General features: G+C 45.9%; 1 protein-coding gene across 1 annotated transcript; it reads left to right on the top strand.

Moving 5' to 3' along the window:
- The first annotated feature begins 10,783 nt into the window (after nucleotides 1–10,783).
- On the top strand, nucleotides 10,784–12,342 carry LOC137355974 (neuropeptides capa receptor-like). Its single transcript, XM_068021677.1, has 2 exons — nucleotides 10,784–10,805; nucleotides 11,441–12,342. Exons 1-2 carry the CDS (start codon nucleotides 10,784–10,786, stop codon nucleotides 12,340–12,342), a joined length of 924 nt encoding a protein of 307 aa, XP_067877778.1.
- The last annotated feature ends 8,743 nt before the right edge of the window (nucleotides 12,343–21,085 follow it).

Here is a 21,085-nt window from a genome sequence, read left to right as displayed (position 1 = left end):
AGTCTGAGGGGCTGTATTAGTTTGCGGGTCTATATTAGTTTGAGGAGCTGTATTAGTTTGAGGATCTGTATTAGTTTGAGGGTCTGTATTAGTTGGAGGGCTGTATTAGTTTGAGTGGCTGTATTAGTTTGAGTGTTGTATTCTTTTGAGGGTCTGTATTAGTTTGAGTGTTGTCTTAGTTTGAGGATCAGTATTAGTTTGAGGGTCTGTATTAGTTTGAGGGTCTATATTAGTTTGAGGGTCTGTTTTATTTGAGCTTCTGTATTAGTTCGAGGGTTTTTGTTAGTTTAAGGGTTTGTATTAATTTGAGGGTTTGTATTCGTTTGAGGTTTTTATTAATTTGAGGGCTGTATTAGTTTGAGTGTTGTATTCGTTTGAGGATCAGTATTAGTTTGAGGGTCTGTATTAGTTTGAGGGTCTATATTAGTTTGAGGGTCTATTTTATTTGAGCTTCTGTATTAGTTCGAGGGTTTTTGTTAGTTTAAGGGTTTGTATTAATTTGAGGGTTTGTATTCGTTTGAGGTTTTTATTAATTTGAAGGCTGTATTAGTTTGAGGGTCTGTATTTGTTTGAGGTTCTGGATTAGTTTGAGGGTCTGTATTAATTTGAGGACTGTATTAGTTTGAGTGTCTGTATTAGTTGGAGGGTCTGTATTCATTTGAGGGTTTGTATTAGTTTGAGGGTCTGTATTAATTTGAGGGCTGTATTAATTTGAGGGCTGCATCAGTTTGAGGGGCTGTGTTAATTTGAGGGCTGTATCAGTTTGAGGGGCTGTGTTAATTTGAGGGCTGTATTAATTTGAGGGCTGCATCAGTTTGAGGGGTTGTGTTAATTTGAGGGCTGCATCAGTTTGAGGGGCTGTGTTAATTTGAGGGCTGTATTAATTTGAGGGCTGCATCAATTTGAGGGGCTGTGTTAAATTGAGGGCTGCATTAATTTGAGAGCTGCATCAGTTTGAGGATCCTTTTGCACAATTTCCTTCATCAATTATTTTACTGAATGGTTGCAGTTAAAGCTAGCTGCCACATCCCAGAACACAGTATAGTCGCCCTGGCAGGGCACACTAACATTAGGAATTTAATTACTGCACGGACAACGCAGAGTGAAAGCCATCACTGAATCAATATGAGAAATACAGATGTGCATGATGGTGTTTTAAGGACCATCAACATTGTTGGGAGAATACAGCTTCTAATTATCATGAGTCAATTAATGTGATCAGAACCGTCCAGTTTTTGGGTTGCTTGAATTCAATCTCAGTGCTAAATATATTCCATCACAACAGGAACTTAACTCGTCTGTCGTAATCTGGTTGTGTAAAACTTTTATATATATATAAAATATATATATATATATATATAGACAAATTGCAACCTCAATATCCCCATGGAGTTCCTGCAAAAGTATAAATTAAAGGCTCTGGGGCTGTATTGTCTCAGTTTAATATACAGTGATTGTCTGCAGCACCAAGGTAAAAGATCACTTCACAGAGGTAATGCATCAACCAATTAACAGTATCCAGAAAATATATTATATTATCCTTGCTGTCATTGGTGTTCCTGGTAAGTGTCTATAACCATTGAAATTATGTAAATCTGTGTGTGAGCTGGTCTCTGGTTTTGGTTTGTGACTGATAGTGTTATATGTTGGTCGACTGGGAACTGTTATACAGACAGCTGATCAGTGATATAATTTAATTAAGATAAATCTCTTGAAATATCTCTGTGGTTTTGCTGCATTGCCTTCGAGATTAAGCCTCGAATTGCAGCTCACAGTCTTGCTGTTTATCAAGTTATTGCCTTTACTCGCACATTGTGACCTGTTTAATAAGACATCAGCGAAAGTAAATTTCTGATCGAAGGTAATACTGAGAGCATCTGTCACTGTAGATTTATACAGAATGTGGGTCACTAACCAGAGTGGAACTCCTGATCACTGTAACCATGTATTACAGGGAGTATCTGTCACTGCCGAATTATACTTAATGTGGGTCACTAACTGGAGTTGAACTCCTGATCCCAGTTAGCATGTATCACTGGGAGTATCTGTCACTGTAAATTGTACTGAATGTTAGTCACGAGCTGGAGTGGAACTCCTGATCCCTGTAACCATGTATTACTGGGAGTATCTGTCACTGTAGAATTGCACTGAATGTTAGTCACGAGCTGGAGTGGAACTCCTGATCCCTGTAACAATGTATTACTGGGAGTATCTGTCACTGTAATTGTACTGAATGTTAGTCACGAGCTGGAGTGGAACTCCTGATCCCTGTAACCATGTATTACTGGGAGTATCTGTCACTGTAAATTGTACTGAATGTTAGTCACGAGCTGGAGGAAACTCCTGATCCCTGTGACAATGTATTACTGGGAGTATCTGTCACTGTAAATTGTACTGAATGTTAGTCACGAGCTGGAGGAAACTCCTGATCCCTGTGACAATGTATTACTGGGAGTATCTGTCACTGTAATTGTACTGAATGTTAGTCACGAGCTGGAGGAAACTCCTGATCCCTGTGACAATGTATTACTGGGAGTATCTGTCACTGTAATTGTACTGAATGTTGGTCAGTAACTGAAGTGGAACTCCTGATCCCTGTAACCATGTATTACTGGGAGTATCTGTCACTGTAAATTGTACTGAATGTTAGTCACGAGCTGGAGGAAACTCCTGATCCCTGTGACAATGTATTACTGGGAGTATCTGTCACTGTAAATTGTACTGAATGTTAGTCACGAGCTGGAGGAAACTCCTGATCCCTGTGACAATGTATTACTGGGAGTATCTGTCACTGTAAATTGTACTGAATGTTAGTCACGAGCTGGAGGAAACTCCTGATCCCTGTGACAATGTATTACTGGGAGTATCTGTCACTGTAAATTGTACTGAATGTTAGTCACGAGCTGGAGGAAACTCCTGATCCCTGTGACAATGTATTACTGGGAGTATCTGTCACTGTAATTGTACTGAATGTTAGTCACTAACTGGAGTGGAACACCTGATCCCTGTAACCATGTATTACTGGGAGTATCTGTCACTGTAAATTGTACTGAATGTTAGTCACGAGCTGGAGGAAACTCCTGATCCCTGTGACAATGTATTACTGGGTGTATCTGTCACTGTAAATTGTACTGAATGTGGGTCAGTAACTGAAGTGGAACTCCTAATCCCTGTGACCACGTATTACTGGGAGTATCTGTCACTGTAAATTGTACTGAATGTTAGTCACTAACCGGAGTGGAACTCCTAATCCCTGTGACCATATATTACTGGGAGTATCTTTCACTGCAAATTGTACTGAATGTGGGTCACCAATCAGAGTGAAACAAGCCAGTTCTGCTTGAAAATTATTCTTCCAGGTAACTGATCTCTCCACTCCACGGAGCTGCCTCTGTATTTTATGAATGTAATGAGTGATAAAGGGTATGAATTTGCTTTTGGTTGAAGATGCCGTTTAATCAGTCTATGAAGTGAAATGCGTTGCTGTTTCCGATGGAACTGCACGAACTGAAACAGATGTTAACAGATGACGGGTAAACAGCAGCACAGCACTGTTACAGTATTCCAATCCTCTGGATAATGACTTATTCTGACTGTAAGTATAGTAACTGTAAACACTGTCTGGTGCTGATAGATCTCTTTCCCCAGCATGGTCCTGAGAGTCTGTGCGGTGCTGAATTTAATGGGTTAAGTCATGGCAGGAGCGGTCAAAGCCGTGGTGTGCTCCTTGTGGTCCATGTTGGATGCACATTTCCAGTGCTCGGGTCCGGCTTGTGTGCAGGAAGTGTCTCCAGCTGCAGCTCCTGGAAGCCCGGGTTTCGGAGCTGGAGCGGCAGCTGGGGACACTGTGGAGCAACCACGAGACAGAGAGTATCATGGATAGCACACATGGAGAGGTGGTCACACCGCAGGCTCAGACCCCACAGGCAGGAAGGGAATGGGTGTCCACCAGACAGAGCAAGAGGACTAGGCAGGCAGTTCATGAATCTCCTGTGGCTACTCCCCTGCAAAACAGATATACTGCTTTGGATACTGTTGGGGGGAATGGCCTCTCAGGGGAAAGGAGCAAAAGCCCAATTCATTGCACCACGGTTGGCTCTGCTACACAGGGGATGAGTAAAAAGTGTGGGAATGCAATAGTTATAGGGGATTGAATTGTAAGGGGAATAGATAGGCATTTCTGTGGCTGCAAAAGAGACCCCAGGATGGTATGTTGCCTTCCTGGTGCTTGGGCCAAGGATGTCTCAGAGTGGTTAAAAGGACATTCTGAAAGGGGGAGGGTGACGTGGTCGTGGTACACATTGGTACAAACGACATAGGTAAAAAAAAGGATGAGTTCCTAAAAGCAGAATATAGGGAGTTAGGAAGTAAGTTGAAAAGCAGGACCTCAAAGGTAGTGATCTCAGGATTACTACCAGTGAGTGCCACGTGCTAGTCAGATTAGAAATAGGAGGATATATCAGATGAATACGTGGCTGAAGAGAAGGTGTGAAGGGGAGGGTTTTAGATTCCTGGGACATTGGGACCACTATAAACTGGACGGGTTACACCTGGGCAGGACCATGACTGATGTCCTCGGGGAAGCATTTGCTAGAGTGGTTGGGGAGGGTTTAAGCTAAAATGGCAGGGCGGTTGGGAACCTTTGCAAGGAGTCAGAGGAGGGGGGGGTATCAATGACAAGAACAGAATACAGTAAGGCGAATAAGAAAAGTGATAGGCAGAGAAATCAAGCGTCAGAATCAAACAGGGACACAGTGAAAAATAATGGGAAGGGGACAAGTAATGTTAAAAAGACAAGCCCTAATGCTTTGTGCCTTAATGCGCGGAGCATTCACAATAAATTAGATGAATTAATCACGCGAATACATTAAATGGGTATGATATAGTCGGGATTCCGGAGACATGGCTGCAAGGTGACCAGGGATGGGAAATGAAGATCCAGGGGTCTTCATTATTTAGGAAGGACAGACAAAAAGCAAAAGGTGGTGGAGTTGCATTCCTGGTTAAAGAGGAAATTAACGCAATAGCGAGGACAGATATTAGCTCTGATGATGTGGAATCTGTATGGGTAGAGCTGAGAAACATTAAGGGCTAAAAAACGTTAGTGCGGGCTGCACATAGACCCACCAAACTGTAGAGGGGATGTTGGGAATGGCATTAAGCTGGAAATTAGAGACGCATGTGATAAAGGAGCATCTATAATTATGGGTGACTTTAATCAGCATATAGATTGGACAAATCAAAGTAGTCACAATACCGTAGCGGAGGAACTCTTGGTGTTTTTACGGGATGGTTTTCTGGACCAATACGTTGAGGAACCAACTAGAGAACAGGCCATCCTAGACTGGATACAGTGTAATGAGAGAGGAACAATTGACAATCTAGTGGTGTGAGACCCCTTGGGGATGGACAACCATAATATGATAGAATTCTTCATCAAGATGGAGAGTCACGTAATTGATTCTGAGACTAGGGTCCTGAATCTTAGTAAAGGAAACTACGAAGGTATGAGGCGCAAGTTGGCTGTGATGGATTGGGAAACGTTACTTAAAGGGATGACGGTGGATAGGCAACGGCAAACACTTAAAGAGTGCATGGATGAACTGCAACAATTGTTTATTCCTGTCTGGTGCAAAAGTAAAATGGGGAAGGTAGCCAAACCATAGCTTACAAGGGAAATTAGAGATAGCATTAGATCCAAGGAAGACGCATGTAAATCTGCCAGAAAAACAACAGACCTGAGGATTGGCAGCAGTTTAGAATTCAGCAAAGGAGGACCAAGGGACTGATTAAGAAGGGGAAAATAGAGTATGAGAGCAAGCTTGCGGAGAACATAAAAACTGACTGTAAAAGTTTCTATAGGAATGTGAAGAGAAAAAGATTGGTGAAAACAAATGTAGGTCCGTTCCAGTCAGAAAAAGGGGAGTTTTTATGGGGAACAAAGAAATGGCTGACCAACTAAATGCATACTTTGGTTCTGTCTTCACAAAGGAGGATACAAATATCATAACAGAAATGTTGGGGAACAGAGGGCTTAGTGAGAGAGAGGAACTGAAGGAAATCAGTATTAGGAGAGAAATGGAATTTGGGAAATTGATGGGATTGAAGGCCGATAAATCCCCAGGGCCTGATGGTATGCATCCCAGAGTACGTAAGGAAGTGACCCGAGAAATAGTGGATGCAGTGGTGGTCATCTTCCAAGATTCTATGGACTCTGGAACAGTTCCTCCAGATTGGAGGGTAGCTAATGTAACCCCACTATTTAAAAAGGGAGGTAGAGAGAAGGCAGGGAATTATAGCCAGGTCAGCCTGACGTCGGGAGTGGGGGAAATTCTCGAGTCCATTATCAAAGATTTTATAGCAGAGCATTTAGAGAACAGTGGTAGAATCGGGTAGAGTCAGCATGGATTTACGAAAGGAAAATCATGTTTGACAAATCTACTAGAATTCTTCGAGGATGTAACTAGTAGAGTTGATGAGGGGGAGCCAGTGGATGTGGTTTATTTGGACTTTCAGAAGGCTTTCGACAAAGTCCCACATAAGAGATTAGCGTGTAAAATTAAAGCACATGGGATTGAGGGTAGTGAATTGCGATGGATAGAAAATTGGTTGGCAGACAGGAAACAAAGAGTAGGGATAAATGGGTCTTTTGCCGAATGGCAGGCAGTGACTAGTGGGGTTATTCGCAATATATATTATTGATTTAGATGAGGGAACTAAATGTAATGTCTCCAAATTTGTAGATGACACAAAACTGGGTGGGAGGGTGAGTTGTGAGGAGGATGCAGAGAGGCTTCAGGGTGATTTGAACAAGTTGAATGAGTGGGCAAATGCATGGCAGATGTAGTATAATGTGGATAAATGTGAGGTTATCCACTTTGGTAGCAAAAACAGGAAGGCAGATTATTATCTGAACGGCTAGAAACTGAAAGGGGAATATGCAACGAGACCTGGGTGTTCTTGTACACCAGTCGCTGAAGGTAAGCATGCAGGTGCAACAGGCGGTAAAAAAGGCAAATGGTATGTTGGCCTTCATAGCGAGAGGATTCGAGTACAGGAGTAGCGATGTCTTGCTGCAATTATACAGGGCCTTGGTGAGGCCACACCCGGAATATTGTGTGCAGTTTTGGTCTCCTTATCTGAGGAAGGATGTTCTTGCGATAGAGGGAGTGCAGCGAAGGTTTACCAGACTGATTCCTGGGATGGCGGGACTGATGTATGAGGAGAGATTAAGTCGGTTCGGATTATATACGCTGATGTTCAGAAGAGTGAGGGGGGATCTCATAGAAACATTTAAAATTCTAACAGGACTTGACAGGGTAGATGCAGGAAGGATGTTCCCGATGGTGGGGGAGTTCAGAACCAGGAATCATAGTCTAAGGATACGGGGTAAACCTTTCAGGACTGAGATGAGGAGAAATTGCTTCACCCAGAGAGTAATGAGCCTGTGGAATTCTCTACCACAGAAAGTAGTTGAGGCCAAAACATTGTATGTTTTCAAGAAGGAGTTAGATACAGCTCTTGGGTCTAAAGGGATCAAAGGATATGGGGTGAAAGCAGGAACAGGTTGCTGAGTTGGATGATCAGCCATGATCATAATGAATGGCGGAGCAGGCTCGAAGGGCCGAATGGCCTACTCCTGCTCCTATTTTCTATGTTTCTATGTTTATTATCTTGCAGTTACAAAGGATGAATATTTGGCTGTGGTTAGTGACTATTCCAGTTCTGTAATGGAGTCAGGTTTGTTGAACAAGCTGTTCTCGATGATTCAGACTCTTAACCTTCCGTGCTCTCTGCCCTAAGCTCAGTACGGTGTGTTCTTGTGAGGAGAGACATCTGTAACTGTGGAACATACATATCGGGTTTTCATAATACATAGATCTGTCCGGCTGCAGTAAATAATATCATTAGTAAACTTCTAATAGTGAAATAAATGGTGCACAGGTTCAATAAATAAAGCACTTCAATATGTAACCCTATCAGCATATCCTTCCAGCCCTTTCTCTCTCGTGTACATTTCTACATCCCCTTAAATACTCTTCATCTCAACTTCTCGATGCGGTAGCAAGTTCCACATTCTCACCACCCTCTGAGTAACAAAGCCTTTCCTGAATTCCTTCTTGGATTTATCAGTGACTATTCAGTGGACTCCTCACAAGTGGTAATTTCATCTCCAAAACCTTTTTGAAAGACCCCTATTAGGTCACCCCTCAGCCATCTCGTACCTAGAGAAAAAAGCTGCAGCCTTCTCAATCTTCCCTGATCGTTATAACCTCTCAGAAACGGAATCATTTTGTAAAAAAATCCCTTCTCCAGTGCCTCGAAATCCTCCTGTGATATGAAGTCTGCAATTGTACACAGTATACTGAGTGTGGTATAAACAATGCTGTAAATAAGCTAAATATGACCTTTACGCTGGCTCTTATCTTCCTTTAGTAACGATCCCCTGTGTTTTGATTACATTTCCATGGTCCTATTAACCTTCCAGTCCAATTTAAATCATTTGTGAATCTGGAGCCCTGGAAGCCTTTGCCTTTTAATAACTTTATCAATTATCTGTCCCTTTTCTCTACCTTAAATCTCTTGGAGTTGTTTGATGAATCCTCTCAATTATTTCTTGACAGTTAGCTTCTCCTCTTGCACATTCCTCTCACTTCTCCAGTCTCTGAATCCTCACCAACTGCTCCATTCTGACCCTATTGTCCCCCAACCCATATGTCTTCCTTCCTTCTGAGCTTGGAGCTGCTCTCCAGATGTCCATTTATATTTCTGTCCACGTCACTCTGCCCCTCTCTGCTCCAAAGTCCAGTAAACCCGAGCTGCCCTTTAACTCACAGCAGACGGGATCTTTCCTGACCCAAAGCAAAAGGTTGTTTCCCATCCAATATCCTTCGACAATCTCCCATGGGTACATTCAGAGGGCGCTATTTGGTATATATTACTTTGACTCTGGTTGTCATTCCCACTGGAATTCCTCTCTCCCTCACTCGCTCTAAAGTTCTCAGGTTCCCATTATCACCTCTTTTTCCAGTACATACTTTCACTCTGAACTGGAAAAAATAATCAACTTTGCTTCTAATTTTCACCCCTCCCTCACCTTCACATTGACCATCTCTGACTCTTTCCTTCTCTTCCTTGACTTCTCTATCTCTATTTCAGGGGGTTGGCTGTCCACCTATATTTGCTATAATCCCACCGACTCTCACTTGGCTGAACGTTCTCTGCTATCCGTTCCTGTCAGACTCTATTCCATTCCCCCCTTCTTCTCACCTTCCACTTTGACCGCCTTCACACGTAACACATCATCCTCTGCCATTTCCATCAATACCAGCTGAAACCAAACACCAAACATATCTTCTCATCCACTCTTGCCACTCTATGTCACACACTGGTTCACACTCCTGTCACCTCCACCATCCAGTTTCCCGCCCCCGCCCAGCACATTTACAAGCAGAGGCAGTACATGTATCATCTGCTCTTTCACCATCTTCCTTCCCACTGTCCAAATACTCCATCAGGTGAAACAGAGATTTGCTTGTGTACTTCTTCCAATGGAGTTCTGTATTCACTGCCCACCATGTAGTCCCCGGTACCTTGGAAATGACAAAATACAGATTGGATGATTGCTTTGCTGAACACTTCCTTTAAGGCTGAAAACAGGGCCCTGATTCTCCAATCACGTGCCCCTTTAATTCTACATCCCGCTCTGACCTCTCTATCCTCAGCCTCCTGCACTGTTCCACTGTTAAGCTCAATGAGGAATAACATTTGGTCCCATTACAGCCTGTGGGACTCAACACTGAGATTAAAAGCTTTGGATCACAACCACTGCTGTTCTCCCGGATGGTCTGTGCTTGTAATGGATCGTGGCTACGCCAGAGTCACGAGAATGAGGTGTGGGCTGGTGCTTGGGGTCACGGCCAACTGGCTGGTCCTCATCCCGAGGGTCGATCCAACTTTCTCCGTCACTTTCCTAGGCTACAGAGGCCTTTTCCTCTTAGTCATGTTTTTCAAGTGTTCGCCCACCTCCCCGCTCCCACTGTTTATCTGATGTAACCATTTCCTCTTCCTGTAGATACCTCCTCTTTTTCTTTAATTGTCCCATTCTCCTTGCACAATCAGGGTGTTTGTCACTGAATCACTCCTGCCCTCCACTGGATCACACATTTTGTTCTTTGCTTCCCCTACACAACTTGTCTCTGACTCTAACATTGCTTCAAAACTCTTAATCTCGAATAACTTGCTGTTCTGATGAAGGTTTATCGAGCTGCAACATTGGCTGGACTTTTACACCTCCCACCACCACCCCCTCTCCCCCTCCCCTGGAGGTGAGTTGGGAGGCAAGGGGCGTACAATCAGTTAGGATAGTGATGGTGTACCGCACCCATTGCCTACCCGCACCCGCTGCCTGCCCTTAGGCCAATCGAGGCCCTCAGGTGGCGAATTAATGGCCACTTAAGGGTCACTTCCCACTTTCACTGCCATTTGACTGAGGGACAATCTGCCTAAAGGGGAGACTGCCAGTAATACCTGGCGGCCTGCTTGGAGGTTGGGGGCACTCCTGATTGGACACCCTGTACCACCGCGAGGGCTTCCAGCAGCAGTTTCAGTATTTTGATTTTGCTCAGATACTTAGACCTGGATATTAACAGCTGCAGATATGTTGGCAGGTGGGAGAGAGTGAGGACAGAGTTTCAGTATGCTATAATGTTTGAATGTGTGTCTTTGTGGTCTCCACTTGGAAGTAAGCCTGATAGGCAGGCTTGGCTTCCAATTGCACGACATGGAGAGGGCCACAGGACAAAGTATGTCCTAACCATGATCCGAGGGGGAGTTGTCCAATCAGGGGCTGTCCAATTCCCAACCCCTGGGTATTCTCCTTTCCTGAAGGAGTGGACCCAGTCTAATAGAAGCATCCAATCTCAGGAGAGTCCAATCCCGGACACTAGGGTGGTGCAAATCCCGGGCACGGGGGAGATTTGTTCAACCCTTAGGGTGTCTGATCTATGATCCAATATTGGGAGTGTCGATCCGGGATTTTGATTCACCCCAGATCATGGAGGGATTCCAATCCCGGGAGGGAGGACGTGATTGTCAATCGAAGTGCCTTTGTGTGGAGGGTAGTGTCTGATGGAGAAACCTGCCCCGTCAATGGTAAACCTGTAAAGCAGGTTAAATCAGAGGCGAGAATCCTCATTAAAATATTTAACAAGCTGACCTGCCTCCTGGGTGCAGTTGATGTTCCCCTCCTGTCCCTCTTCTGCAAGTGGCCAGGTTGGAGGTGGGTTCAGGTCATGGTTGAGATTTGTAAGTTTTAAATGCTGGCGCAATTTCAACCGACCCATTTTTGTTGTTAAAGTCGAGCCCTTACTGTCTGAGCTCAGTCACGGAGAATGCTTGATTAGTAATTTCCAGTCTCTTTCCCTTCTCTCTCTTACAGCTAATTTACTGGCGATTGTGATCCTGTCCCGGGGAAAGTGCGGACTCTCCACCTGCACCACTCGCTACCTGGTGGCCATGGCAACGACAGATCTCCTGCTCATTATCACTGATGTCATACTGTGGCGGAGCAGTTATTATTATTTCCCAGAATCTGTCCTGAACATCACCCCTGTGTGTAGTTTTATTGCTGCCCTCCGTTATGAAGCCACAGACTGTTCTGTCTGGTTCACCGTCACTTTCTCCTTCGATCGATTTGTGGCCATTTGTTGCCAGAAGCTGAAAACTAAATATTGCACCGAGAAAACTGCGGCTGTGGTTCTAGCAACAACCTGCATTCTGCTCTGTTTACAAAACATCCCCTACTGCTTTCTGTATGTACCTGGAGTGATAATCGACAATGTCCGATGGGGCTGTGAAATAAGCCCAAACTATTATAATCAGCCTGCAGGAGTGGCATTTGACTGGCTGGATACGGTTTTAACCCCATTTCTCCCATTCGTTTTAATTCTGTTGTTCAACGCTCTGACAGTCAGACACATTTTAGTGGCCAGTCGAGTCCGTAAGAGACTGAGGGGTCAGAGCAATGAAGAGAATCGCAGTGACCCAGAGATGGAGAGCAGAAGGAAGTCTGTGATTTTACTCTTCACCATATCCGGCAGCTTCATACTTCTGTGGTTGACGCATTTTATATATTTCTCAATTTGTAATATTGCAGTGATAAATCTCGAGGATTACAGTGATCCTTCCTATGTCTTTGGACAAGTAGGATTCATGTTGCAAATTCTAAGTTGCTGCACAAACACATTTATTTATGGGGTGACACAGTCCAAGTTCAGGGAGCAGGTCAAGAACGCGGTGAAATATCCAGTTACATCAATTATTCAATTAATTAGAAAATGAAACAACTGAGAGCAGCCCAGAGGTGGGACCCAGTGTTTCCAATCCATGAATGTATAGGAGGTGACAGCCCTGGTGCCTCAGCTTGGTGGCTACTCAGATGGAGGAGTCCACTTCCCTACTGGTCCCCATGTTAGCTGATAACAGTTCACTCTCCTCAGCTTCTGTCAGCCTCTACCTTAAGATTTGCTGTGCTCACACCTCTCCTGAATAAAACAACCCTTAACCCAACTGTTCATGGAATCACCCTATTTCCAGCTGGTCTTTAATCTCGGAAGTCCTTGCAGCTATCTCACAAATCTATGCTTGTTGTTCCCGGACGTCCATATTTGAATCTTGCCAATCAGGTTCTGCAAGACAGTCGCAAAATGCCTCTTATTATACTGGCAGAGCCTCTGCAAGGAGGTCTGGAGTGCCGGTGGCTTCTGCAAGGGGATCCGTGTTCCCAGGGGCTATGCAAGGCGATTTGGTGTCCTGGGGGATTCACAGGGGATCCGGGGTCCCAGGGGATCCACAAGGGGATCTGGGATCCTGGGGCTTCTGCAAGGGGGTTCGGCATCCTGGAAACTCTGCAAGGGGCTAAGTGTGGGTTTGAGTGGTTGATGGTGGGGGGCCTGTACATGGTTGGCAACTGCTGTGTGATGGGACTGTTTGCTCACAATTGGACTCTGAGTTCCATTTGAGACCCTGCTGACAGAATTGTACATCCACAGGTGCCAAGGCAGGAGGCCGGGTGGGTTCAGCAATGCGTAATGAGACAAGAGACAAACAGATAACGACTCATTTACAGCCATCGTGGTGTCCATTCACAGAATGAAGTAAAGGCTCATCTTAATGCCTCAACTGTGTCACATCCTTTCTATTTGTGATCACTTGCGAGCGGCTGAAATGCTGCTAGTGACCAGAGTAGATCATATGTCAGCGAGGGCTGTCATCACATTGGCATGTTAATGAGTGCTGTGGTCGCATTGGTATCCTACTAAGGGGGAAGGAGGAGGTCAGAAGCTCACAGTTAAGGTACAACGGCACATGGCCTTCAGATAATGAAGCCTCGTGGCTTGAATAAAGAATCTTTGAATTATATTACACAAAACATTAACCTTCACCCCCGCGTCTCAAAAGTGTGTCTATGGGCTCTTTTTAATACATTTATAGGTGCTGTTACACAGTGTGACCCCTGCGACAGCAGCTGGGCTGGAGGCAGCTGCTGATCAGGATGACCCTTGATCTGTGATGACTTTGACAGGCGTCCTCAGGCTGCCTGAGGCGTGGAAGGCCCCGGCTGCCTGGGGGTGTCCTGGACTGGTGCCGGACTCTCCTCAGGCATTGCGGGTGCTGAAGCTGGGCTCACTGCCCGGGGGGCTGCTGAGCCAGTGTCCACACTCCGAGTGCCCCGAGGGGTGCCAACAGATATGAGTAGCGGCCTCTCCGACTCCGTTTGAAGGCTCTCTTGACCCCATCTGCTCACCAGAGAAGGATCAGGAGCTGCAGAAGCCTCCGGGCTCCCGTTGCTGCTCTTGGCTTGCAACTGCTGCATTGAGCTAAAGGCCAGGTTGATGGTCCGCAGGTCCACATGCGTCTGGGGGATCTGGCTCTTCTTGATGCTCGCCAACCTCTCAATGGAGGAATCAATGTACTGATAGTCCCGAGACATGGCAGCAATCAAGGCATGGATAGACGCCTCCATCGTCTCCCCATGGCTGCGCATGATCTCCGGCATCTCCACCAGATGTTGTCTTACCTCTCTCTGGAACTCCAGCATGTACTGTGCTGTCAACACCAGAGCCTTGTCATGATCCTGGGGCTAGGTATGAGCCGGGCCAACCACAGTACTCCAACAGTTGGAGATCTTGGCTGTTTCAGCTTCAGCTAGTGTGTGGTGCTCGCACCAGCTTGTGACCCTGATTTCAACGCCAACTGGGTACACATTGAGGGGAAAGCATCTATGGTGAGTGGTCCTCCTCCTCAGAGGTGGACATCTGCCCCTCTGTGGCCGTGAAACCCTGTGAATAGCTACCTACATAAGAGAAAACAAACATACGTGGGTTAAGCTGTGCAGATCTCTTGATGCCAACCAAGCGTTATGTGGGTCTCCAGCATTGATGTTCATGCCAATGGGAGAATATCCTCACTCTCTTGTCCAGAGACTCCAATCCCCCCGTTCAATATTGCATGGCTGCCCTGCGTGCCCGCCATCTCCAAGGCCTCTTCCTTGGCGGAGGTGAGTGAACATAGATCTGGAAGTGCTCCTCCTGTCCGGATCATCTCCCTGCTATTATTGGCCCTCTTTTCCTGCAAAAGGAAGGACGGAGATGGTTGAGAATGGCACAGAATTCAACATGACAGTTCTATTGATTTCAGTCCCTTATCCCCTACTGAGAAGTTGATGTCTCTCAGGCCGACACAGGCTGTAAGGGATCTTAAGGGGGGTGAGCTACGAAGGAAGGTGGCCTGTAGCCGATAGACAGCCATGCATCTGTCAGCAAGAGGCGAAACACGAGCCACTCAGCCAATTTTTAGTCCTTCTACCCTCCCCATGTCGTACAACCTCACGCACAGTCACATGTAAAGGGGAGAAAGGTGATTGGAATGGAACACTAACTTGGCAGAACGCAAGAGGTCATTGACCATCTTCCTGCATTGGACACAGTTGCACTGGGTGACCCCCACGGCTGCTCACCTCCACTGCGATCTCCACCCAGGCTTGCTTGGTCAGGTGGGAGGACCCCTTCTTACCATCCTGGTGGGAAGTGAAACACCCGTATTTCCCTTGCAGCTTGGAGGAGAATCTGCAGAGTGGCATCACTGAACCGTGGGGCCACCCTGGGATTGACTCGGCCATTGTCTTCTGCCCTCCTCGGTGGGTGGGGTGCACAGGAACCAGTTGGACAAAGTTGTAGACTGCACCAAGATGGCAATGAATCCAAGGCAGGAGTGAATTCAAGGGTGACAGGCCTTCAAATATGGCATCAGAACCTTCTCTGGAGTCATCTGAGGCTGGAAACAATGATTCGCCTCCCACCTCCCCACTTGACTTGGGGGGGGGGGGGGTGGGGGGGGGGCGACCTGCACCTCCCCTATGCAAATTGGCAACCCACTGTGCAATCATGGTGTGGCTGGCACCAATGTGACGGACGGGGATGACGCCCTTTCCCAGTCCCACACTGGTCCCGGCCTCAGGGTCAGTAAATTCAGCCCAAAGCGTCTCAAATGGGCTATGGATCGGTTAAGTGACGAGGCACTATTTGGCAGATTGAGTATAATGGGGGAAAATGCGAGTTTGTCCACTTTCAGGGGAATGGTGGAAAAGCAGGCAATTATTTAAATGGAGAGAAACTGCAGAATGCTGCGGGACAGAGGAATCTGGTTGTCCTTGTACATCACAACAAGTCAGCATGCAGGTAGAGCAAGCAATTAGGAAGGCAAATGGAATGCTGTCATTTATTGCAAGGGGAATGGAGTAGAAAAGAAAGGAAGTCTTGCCACAACTGTACAGGGTGTTGTGGATACCACACCTGGAGTACTACGTTCAGTTTTGGTCTCCTTCCTTAAGGAGGGATCTACTTACATTGGAATTAGTTCAGGGAAGGTTCACCAGGCTGATTCCTGGGATGAAGGGGTTGTCTTATGAGGAAAGGTTGAGCAGGTTGGACCTGAATGTATTGGAGTTTAGAAGAATGAGAGATGATCTTATTGAAACATTAAAGATTCTGAAGGGGCTTGACAGGGCGGATGCTGAGAGTATGTTTCCCCTTGTGGGGGAATCTAGAACTAGGGGGCACAGTTTCAAATTAAGGGGTCTCCCATTTAATATAGAGATGAGGAATTTCTTCTCTCAGAGGGTGTTAATCTTTGGAACTCTCTTCCCTACACAGTAGTGGAGGCTGGGTCATTAAATATATTCAAGGCTGATTTAGGCAGATTTTTGATTGAGAAAGGAGTCAAGAGTTATCGGGAGCAGGCAGGAAGGTGGAGATAAGGCCACAATCAGATCAGCTATTGAATGGCGAAGCAAGCTTGAGGGGCCGAATGGCCTAAAGCTGCTCCTATTTCTTATTATTCTTATGAATGATAAAATAAATATAATCTTGTGTTGTCCTCATGTCTTATATTGTGATGGTGTCTTGCCCTGTTTATTGGTTCACTTTTCATGCAATCCTGTTAAACAGAGCCCTGAGTTCTGGATTGAAATGGTGCTGAATGGACGAATCACGTCAGCTCATTGAAATATTAAATTTGTCAATAAACTGGTTCCCACTTCACATCATTCTTGTCAGATCGAGTGATTTGTATTATCTGTTATTCCCAATAGTTATTAAAATAATAAATTTCTCTGGTTCGTGCAGTTTTTAATGTCGATCCCGCCAATACCGGAATTGAATTTTTGATGTTAGCAAATGTAGAAATGCAAAATATTGAAAATATACTGCATTACATTAAACATTGGGAAGAATACTGTGTGAACATGTTGGACTGGATTCGATGTTGCCACCGCCGAGTTCGGCCACCACCGGAAAAGATGGTGGCTTGTACAGGCCAGTTTCACTGCGTGGAGCCACCGCGATCTTATATGCAGCGGCTTATTAACATGGCCAGGCCGACTGCCCTCCCGGTGATGTGGAGGGGCGGGCGAGCTGCCTTGGCAAAGGCTGCCAGCGCCACTTCACAGGCTCCAGCGCCATGTTAAACGGCTGAGCGAGACTGTTATTATTCAGACTTGTGATGTGTTCCAATTCTGACATTGTACAGTCATCTGACACACAGCAACCGGGCAACTGGAGAAGCAAAGAGCAAACAGTTTCACAATCTGCTCGCCAGAGTGTCTGTGAGCTGCAGCTGAGAAACCAGTGGAAATTTTAGCAGCTCTCTCTCCAAAGAAGGAAGCCACGGTGACTGTCTGACAGTCTTGGATGGTATAAATCCCCCCTGCCAACTGTTTAACAATGTCGGTCAGACTGGGGCCAGCATATTTCACCATTGCCCTGGCCAGCAGGACAAACCCCCTTGTGGGACTTGCAGAGATCCATCATCAGGTCCCATCCTCCGCTCTCCACCATGTTGTTAAGCACGGACTCATTATTTGTTCGAGCAATCAGTTCCTTTCTTGCCTCCTCACAGTTCACACACACACTGATGTTTTCAGATGTTTGAGCATCTACTGTAAATTCTCACTGATCGGATTGGGCATCAGAACCAAAACCATTGAACAGAGAAAGATTAATGCAGGAGCTCAGATGAATGAGGAACGCACTAACTAACTGTGGGAATAATGATGTCACTGCCTTTGCTGACTTGGGGTGAGTTATCAGCTGGTGCAGCCCACAGACTGTATCCTGGGATTGAAGAATTGAATCATGTGTCATATTCTTTCTGACAGGACAGGTTCTGCTGGTTCCTTGTCCTTACTTTCCACCCATCAGCGTCCATATCCAAAGGATCATCCTCCGCCATTTCCACCACCTCCAGCGTGATGCCACTACCAAATGCATCTTCCCCTCCCTTTCCCTGTCAGCATTCCGAAGGGATCGTTCCCTCCGTGATACCCTGGTCCACTCTTCCATTACCCCCACCACTTCATCCCCGTCCCATGGCACCTTCCCCTGCAATCGCAGGAGGTGTAATACCTGCCCATTTACCTCTCTCCTCACTATCCAAGCCCCTAAACACTCCTTTCAGCTGAAGCAGCGATTTACTTGCACTTCTTTCAATTTAGTATACTGTATTCGCTGCGCACAATGTGGTCTCCTCGACCGTGGGGAGACCAAGCGCAGACTGGGTGACCACATTACGGAACACCTCCACCCAGTCCACAAGTAGGACCCTGAGCATCCGGTTGCTTGCCATTTCAACTCTCCCCCCTGCTCTCACGCTCACATCTCTGTCCTGGGATTGCTGCAGTGTTCCAGTGAACATCAATGCAAACTCGAGGAACAGCATCTCATCGACCGATTAGGCACACTACAGCCTGCCGGACTGAACTTTCAGTTCAATAATTTCAGAGCATGACAGCCTCCCATTTTACATTCATTTTTAGTTATTTTTCCTTTTTTTCTTTTTTACATTTTTTACAATCTTTTATTTTTTTGTATTTATTTCATTTCATCTTAGTTTGTTCAGTTTGCTTACCCACTGTTTTTGTTTTCATGTTTGCACTTGCTGCTGTTCAATATTCAGTGCATTAATACCCTATCTGTACTAATGCTTTGTCTTTAACATATTGTTTGCCTTAGCTTCATGACCTTTTGGTCAGCTATGTGGCCTTGTCCAATCTACACGTTCTCCTTTGTTATCTCTTGCCCCACCCCAACCTCACTTGTTTATAACCTGAGACATTTCTAATATTTGTCACTTCCGAAGAAGGGTCACTGACCCAAAAGATGAACTCTGCTTCTCTTTCCACAGATGCTGCCAAACGTGCTGAGTGGTTCCAGCATTTCTTGTTTTTATTCCAAATGGTAACTGTTTGTTCAGCGTGTCCATCAGCTCCCCCATTGAAATCAGAGCACATTGTGTGTCCTCGGCCAGTGATCGCCTGATGTCACTGACATACTTTACTAAAGGGACTGGTAAGTGAGGAGAAAGGACACAACTATTGCCGTGTGTGTGTGTGAGGCCAGTTTGGAGATACTCTGCAGAACTAAAATTTTCACCTGCTCGTGAGGAACTGATTGCAAATGGATCCTCGGCACCTCAAGTATCTCTGAGACTTGGCCCCCAAGTTCACTGCCACGTCATTTAAAGATGGTTTGCATGAGCACAGTGGCTGTACTGTAACAGGTGGGCTGTTGGTCAGACAGGCATTTGAAGAGCAGAAAGAACAAGTTGTCCAGCTGGTTGTGGGGTAAACATTTTGAAATGACCTCTGTAATGTGGCAGCAGGTTTGAACGAGAATTGAAATGTCAGGGATGGACAGTTACTGTAGAAGTGAGGTCAGTGATATATCTGGATGGGTAGTTACAGTACAGATGAATTCAGTGATATCTGAATTTGTCCTGACTGCAGATATGAAGTCAGTGATGAGTTCAAATAATTTATCAAACACAGCTTTTATGTGACAAAGAATGTTTTCTATTGCTTCAATTGAAACCGACTCAGAGACTCTCAGATTACATTATCCAATTAGTGCCAGTCAGTTGCACACAGCAAGAACAGACCTTATTTGCCCCGTGTTTATTGTACATCACAATTTATTTAAACATCTATATTAATGAATGACAATCAGGACAATCCTAGTCTCCCAAAGATCAGTTTCTGAACATTCCAATTTTCCTATATCAAATTGTTGATTCGGTCTTGCTGTACCAGAGAATTTTAAATGTAAGGAAAGCTTTCGCAGTTTGGGACATTACACTTTGGTGTTAGGAAGAATGAGAGGTAATTTTACTGAAAGATAAGATTCTGAGGGGGTTTCACATGGGAGACACTGGTCGGGTAATCTGAACTATGGGGCAAAGTTCAGGGTATAGCGTCACACATTTCAGCCAATGATGAGGAAGAATTTCTTCTCTCAAAGGGGAATGAATCTTGAAATTCTTGAAACCCCAGAGAGCTACAATGAGTATATGCCCAAACTGCTCAACCTTTCCTCATAAGAAAACCCAGGGCAGAAGACGATGTCAGAACGAAGACACAGGGTGGTCTCACTGGCAGAATCTCCTCCAGCCTGCCAGGGAAAGGCAGGAGGCTCTTTCCCCCTATGATGGCAAGAAAAGGCCCACCTGTCTGACCAAGCAAACCTGGGTGGACATCACAGAGGAGGTTAGCAGCTGTGAGGTCGCCCAGTGCAACATGGGTCCAGTGCAGGAAGAGGGTCTGCCAAGGCGAGTGCTGCATTCCAATCAGCTTCCTGAGATTTGCATGTGACTATGTGGGAGGTTGCACAACATGAGGAGGGAAGCAGCGCGGAGCTGGCTGAGTGCCTCGGGTCCTGCCTCTTCCTGATGGATGTATGGCTGTCTCCCGGCCACAGGCCACCTTCATTCATAGCAGACCCACCTTAATCCCCTGAAAGTAAGTGCTGGCATGAAAGATATCAGATTCCCCAGTAGGGGATGCGAGGTTGAAATGAGCAGAACTGTCATGTTGATCTCTGTGCCATTCTCAACCATCTCCATCCTTCTCTTGCAGGACAGGCAGCCCATGATAGGACGGAGATGTCCCAGACATGAGGAGAACTCCCATGTCTAGGTGCACCCACCTTGGAGCTGGTGGGCATCCAGGGTGACCGGGGCAATATCGAACGGGGAGATTGGAGTTTCAGCACAAGAGAGTGAAGATTGCCTCCCATCAGCATGTGTATTAATATTGGAGAGCCAGACAACACGGTTGTGAATCAGAAGATCTGCGCATTCAAACCTATCTATGTTCATCTTCTCTCATGCAGGTAGCCATTCGCAGGGGTTCACAGCCACAGAGGGACAGTCGTTCACCACTGAGGAGGAGGATGCACCATCCCATCAGCCTCTTGCAGTCTCCACCAGCAGATATTTTTACGTCAGTGTGCACGCACTTAGTATCACAATCAGGATCACAAGCTGGTGAGAGGACCACAAATGCACCCGTGCCTAGTCCTCCAACAGTTGGAGGCCTGTGGGTGGCCAGGCCCATGACAAAACCCAGGATGATGACGACTCTCTGGTGCGAACAGCACAAGATGTGCTGGAGTTCCCAAGAGAGGTAAGGCAACATCTGGCTGAGATGCCAGAGGTCATGTGCAGCCATGAGTGGACGATGGAGGAGTCTATG

The sequence above is a fragment of the Heterodontus francisci genome, chromosome 44 (assembly GCF_036365525.1).
Source record: "Heterodontus francisci isolate sHetFra1 chromosome 44, sHetFra1.hap1, whole genome shotgun sequence".
NCBI lineage: Eukaryota > Metazoa > Chordata > Chondrichthyes > Heterodontiformes > Heterodontidae > Heterodontus > Heterodontus francisci.
The sequence above is the reverse complement of the archived record's forward strand: the minus strand, read 5'-3'. Positions and strand labels throughout refer to the sequence as shown.

What these genes read in the sequence shown, in the direction of transcription:
- LOC137355974 (XM_068021677.1), top strand. Translation starts at nt 10,784, where the DNA reads ATGGAGAGGGCCACAGGACAAA. An exon ending in GGAGAGGGCCACAGGACAAA is followed by an intron (nt 10,806 to 11,440) that starts GTATGTCCTAAC and finishes TCTCTCTTACAG; the next exon opens with CTAATTTACTGGCGATTGTG.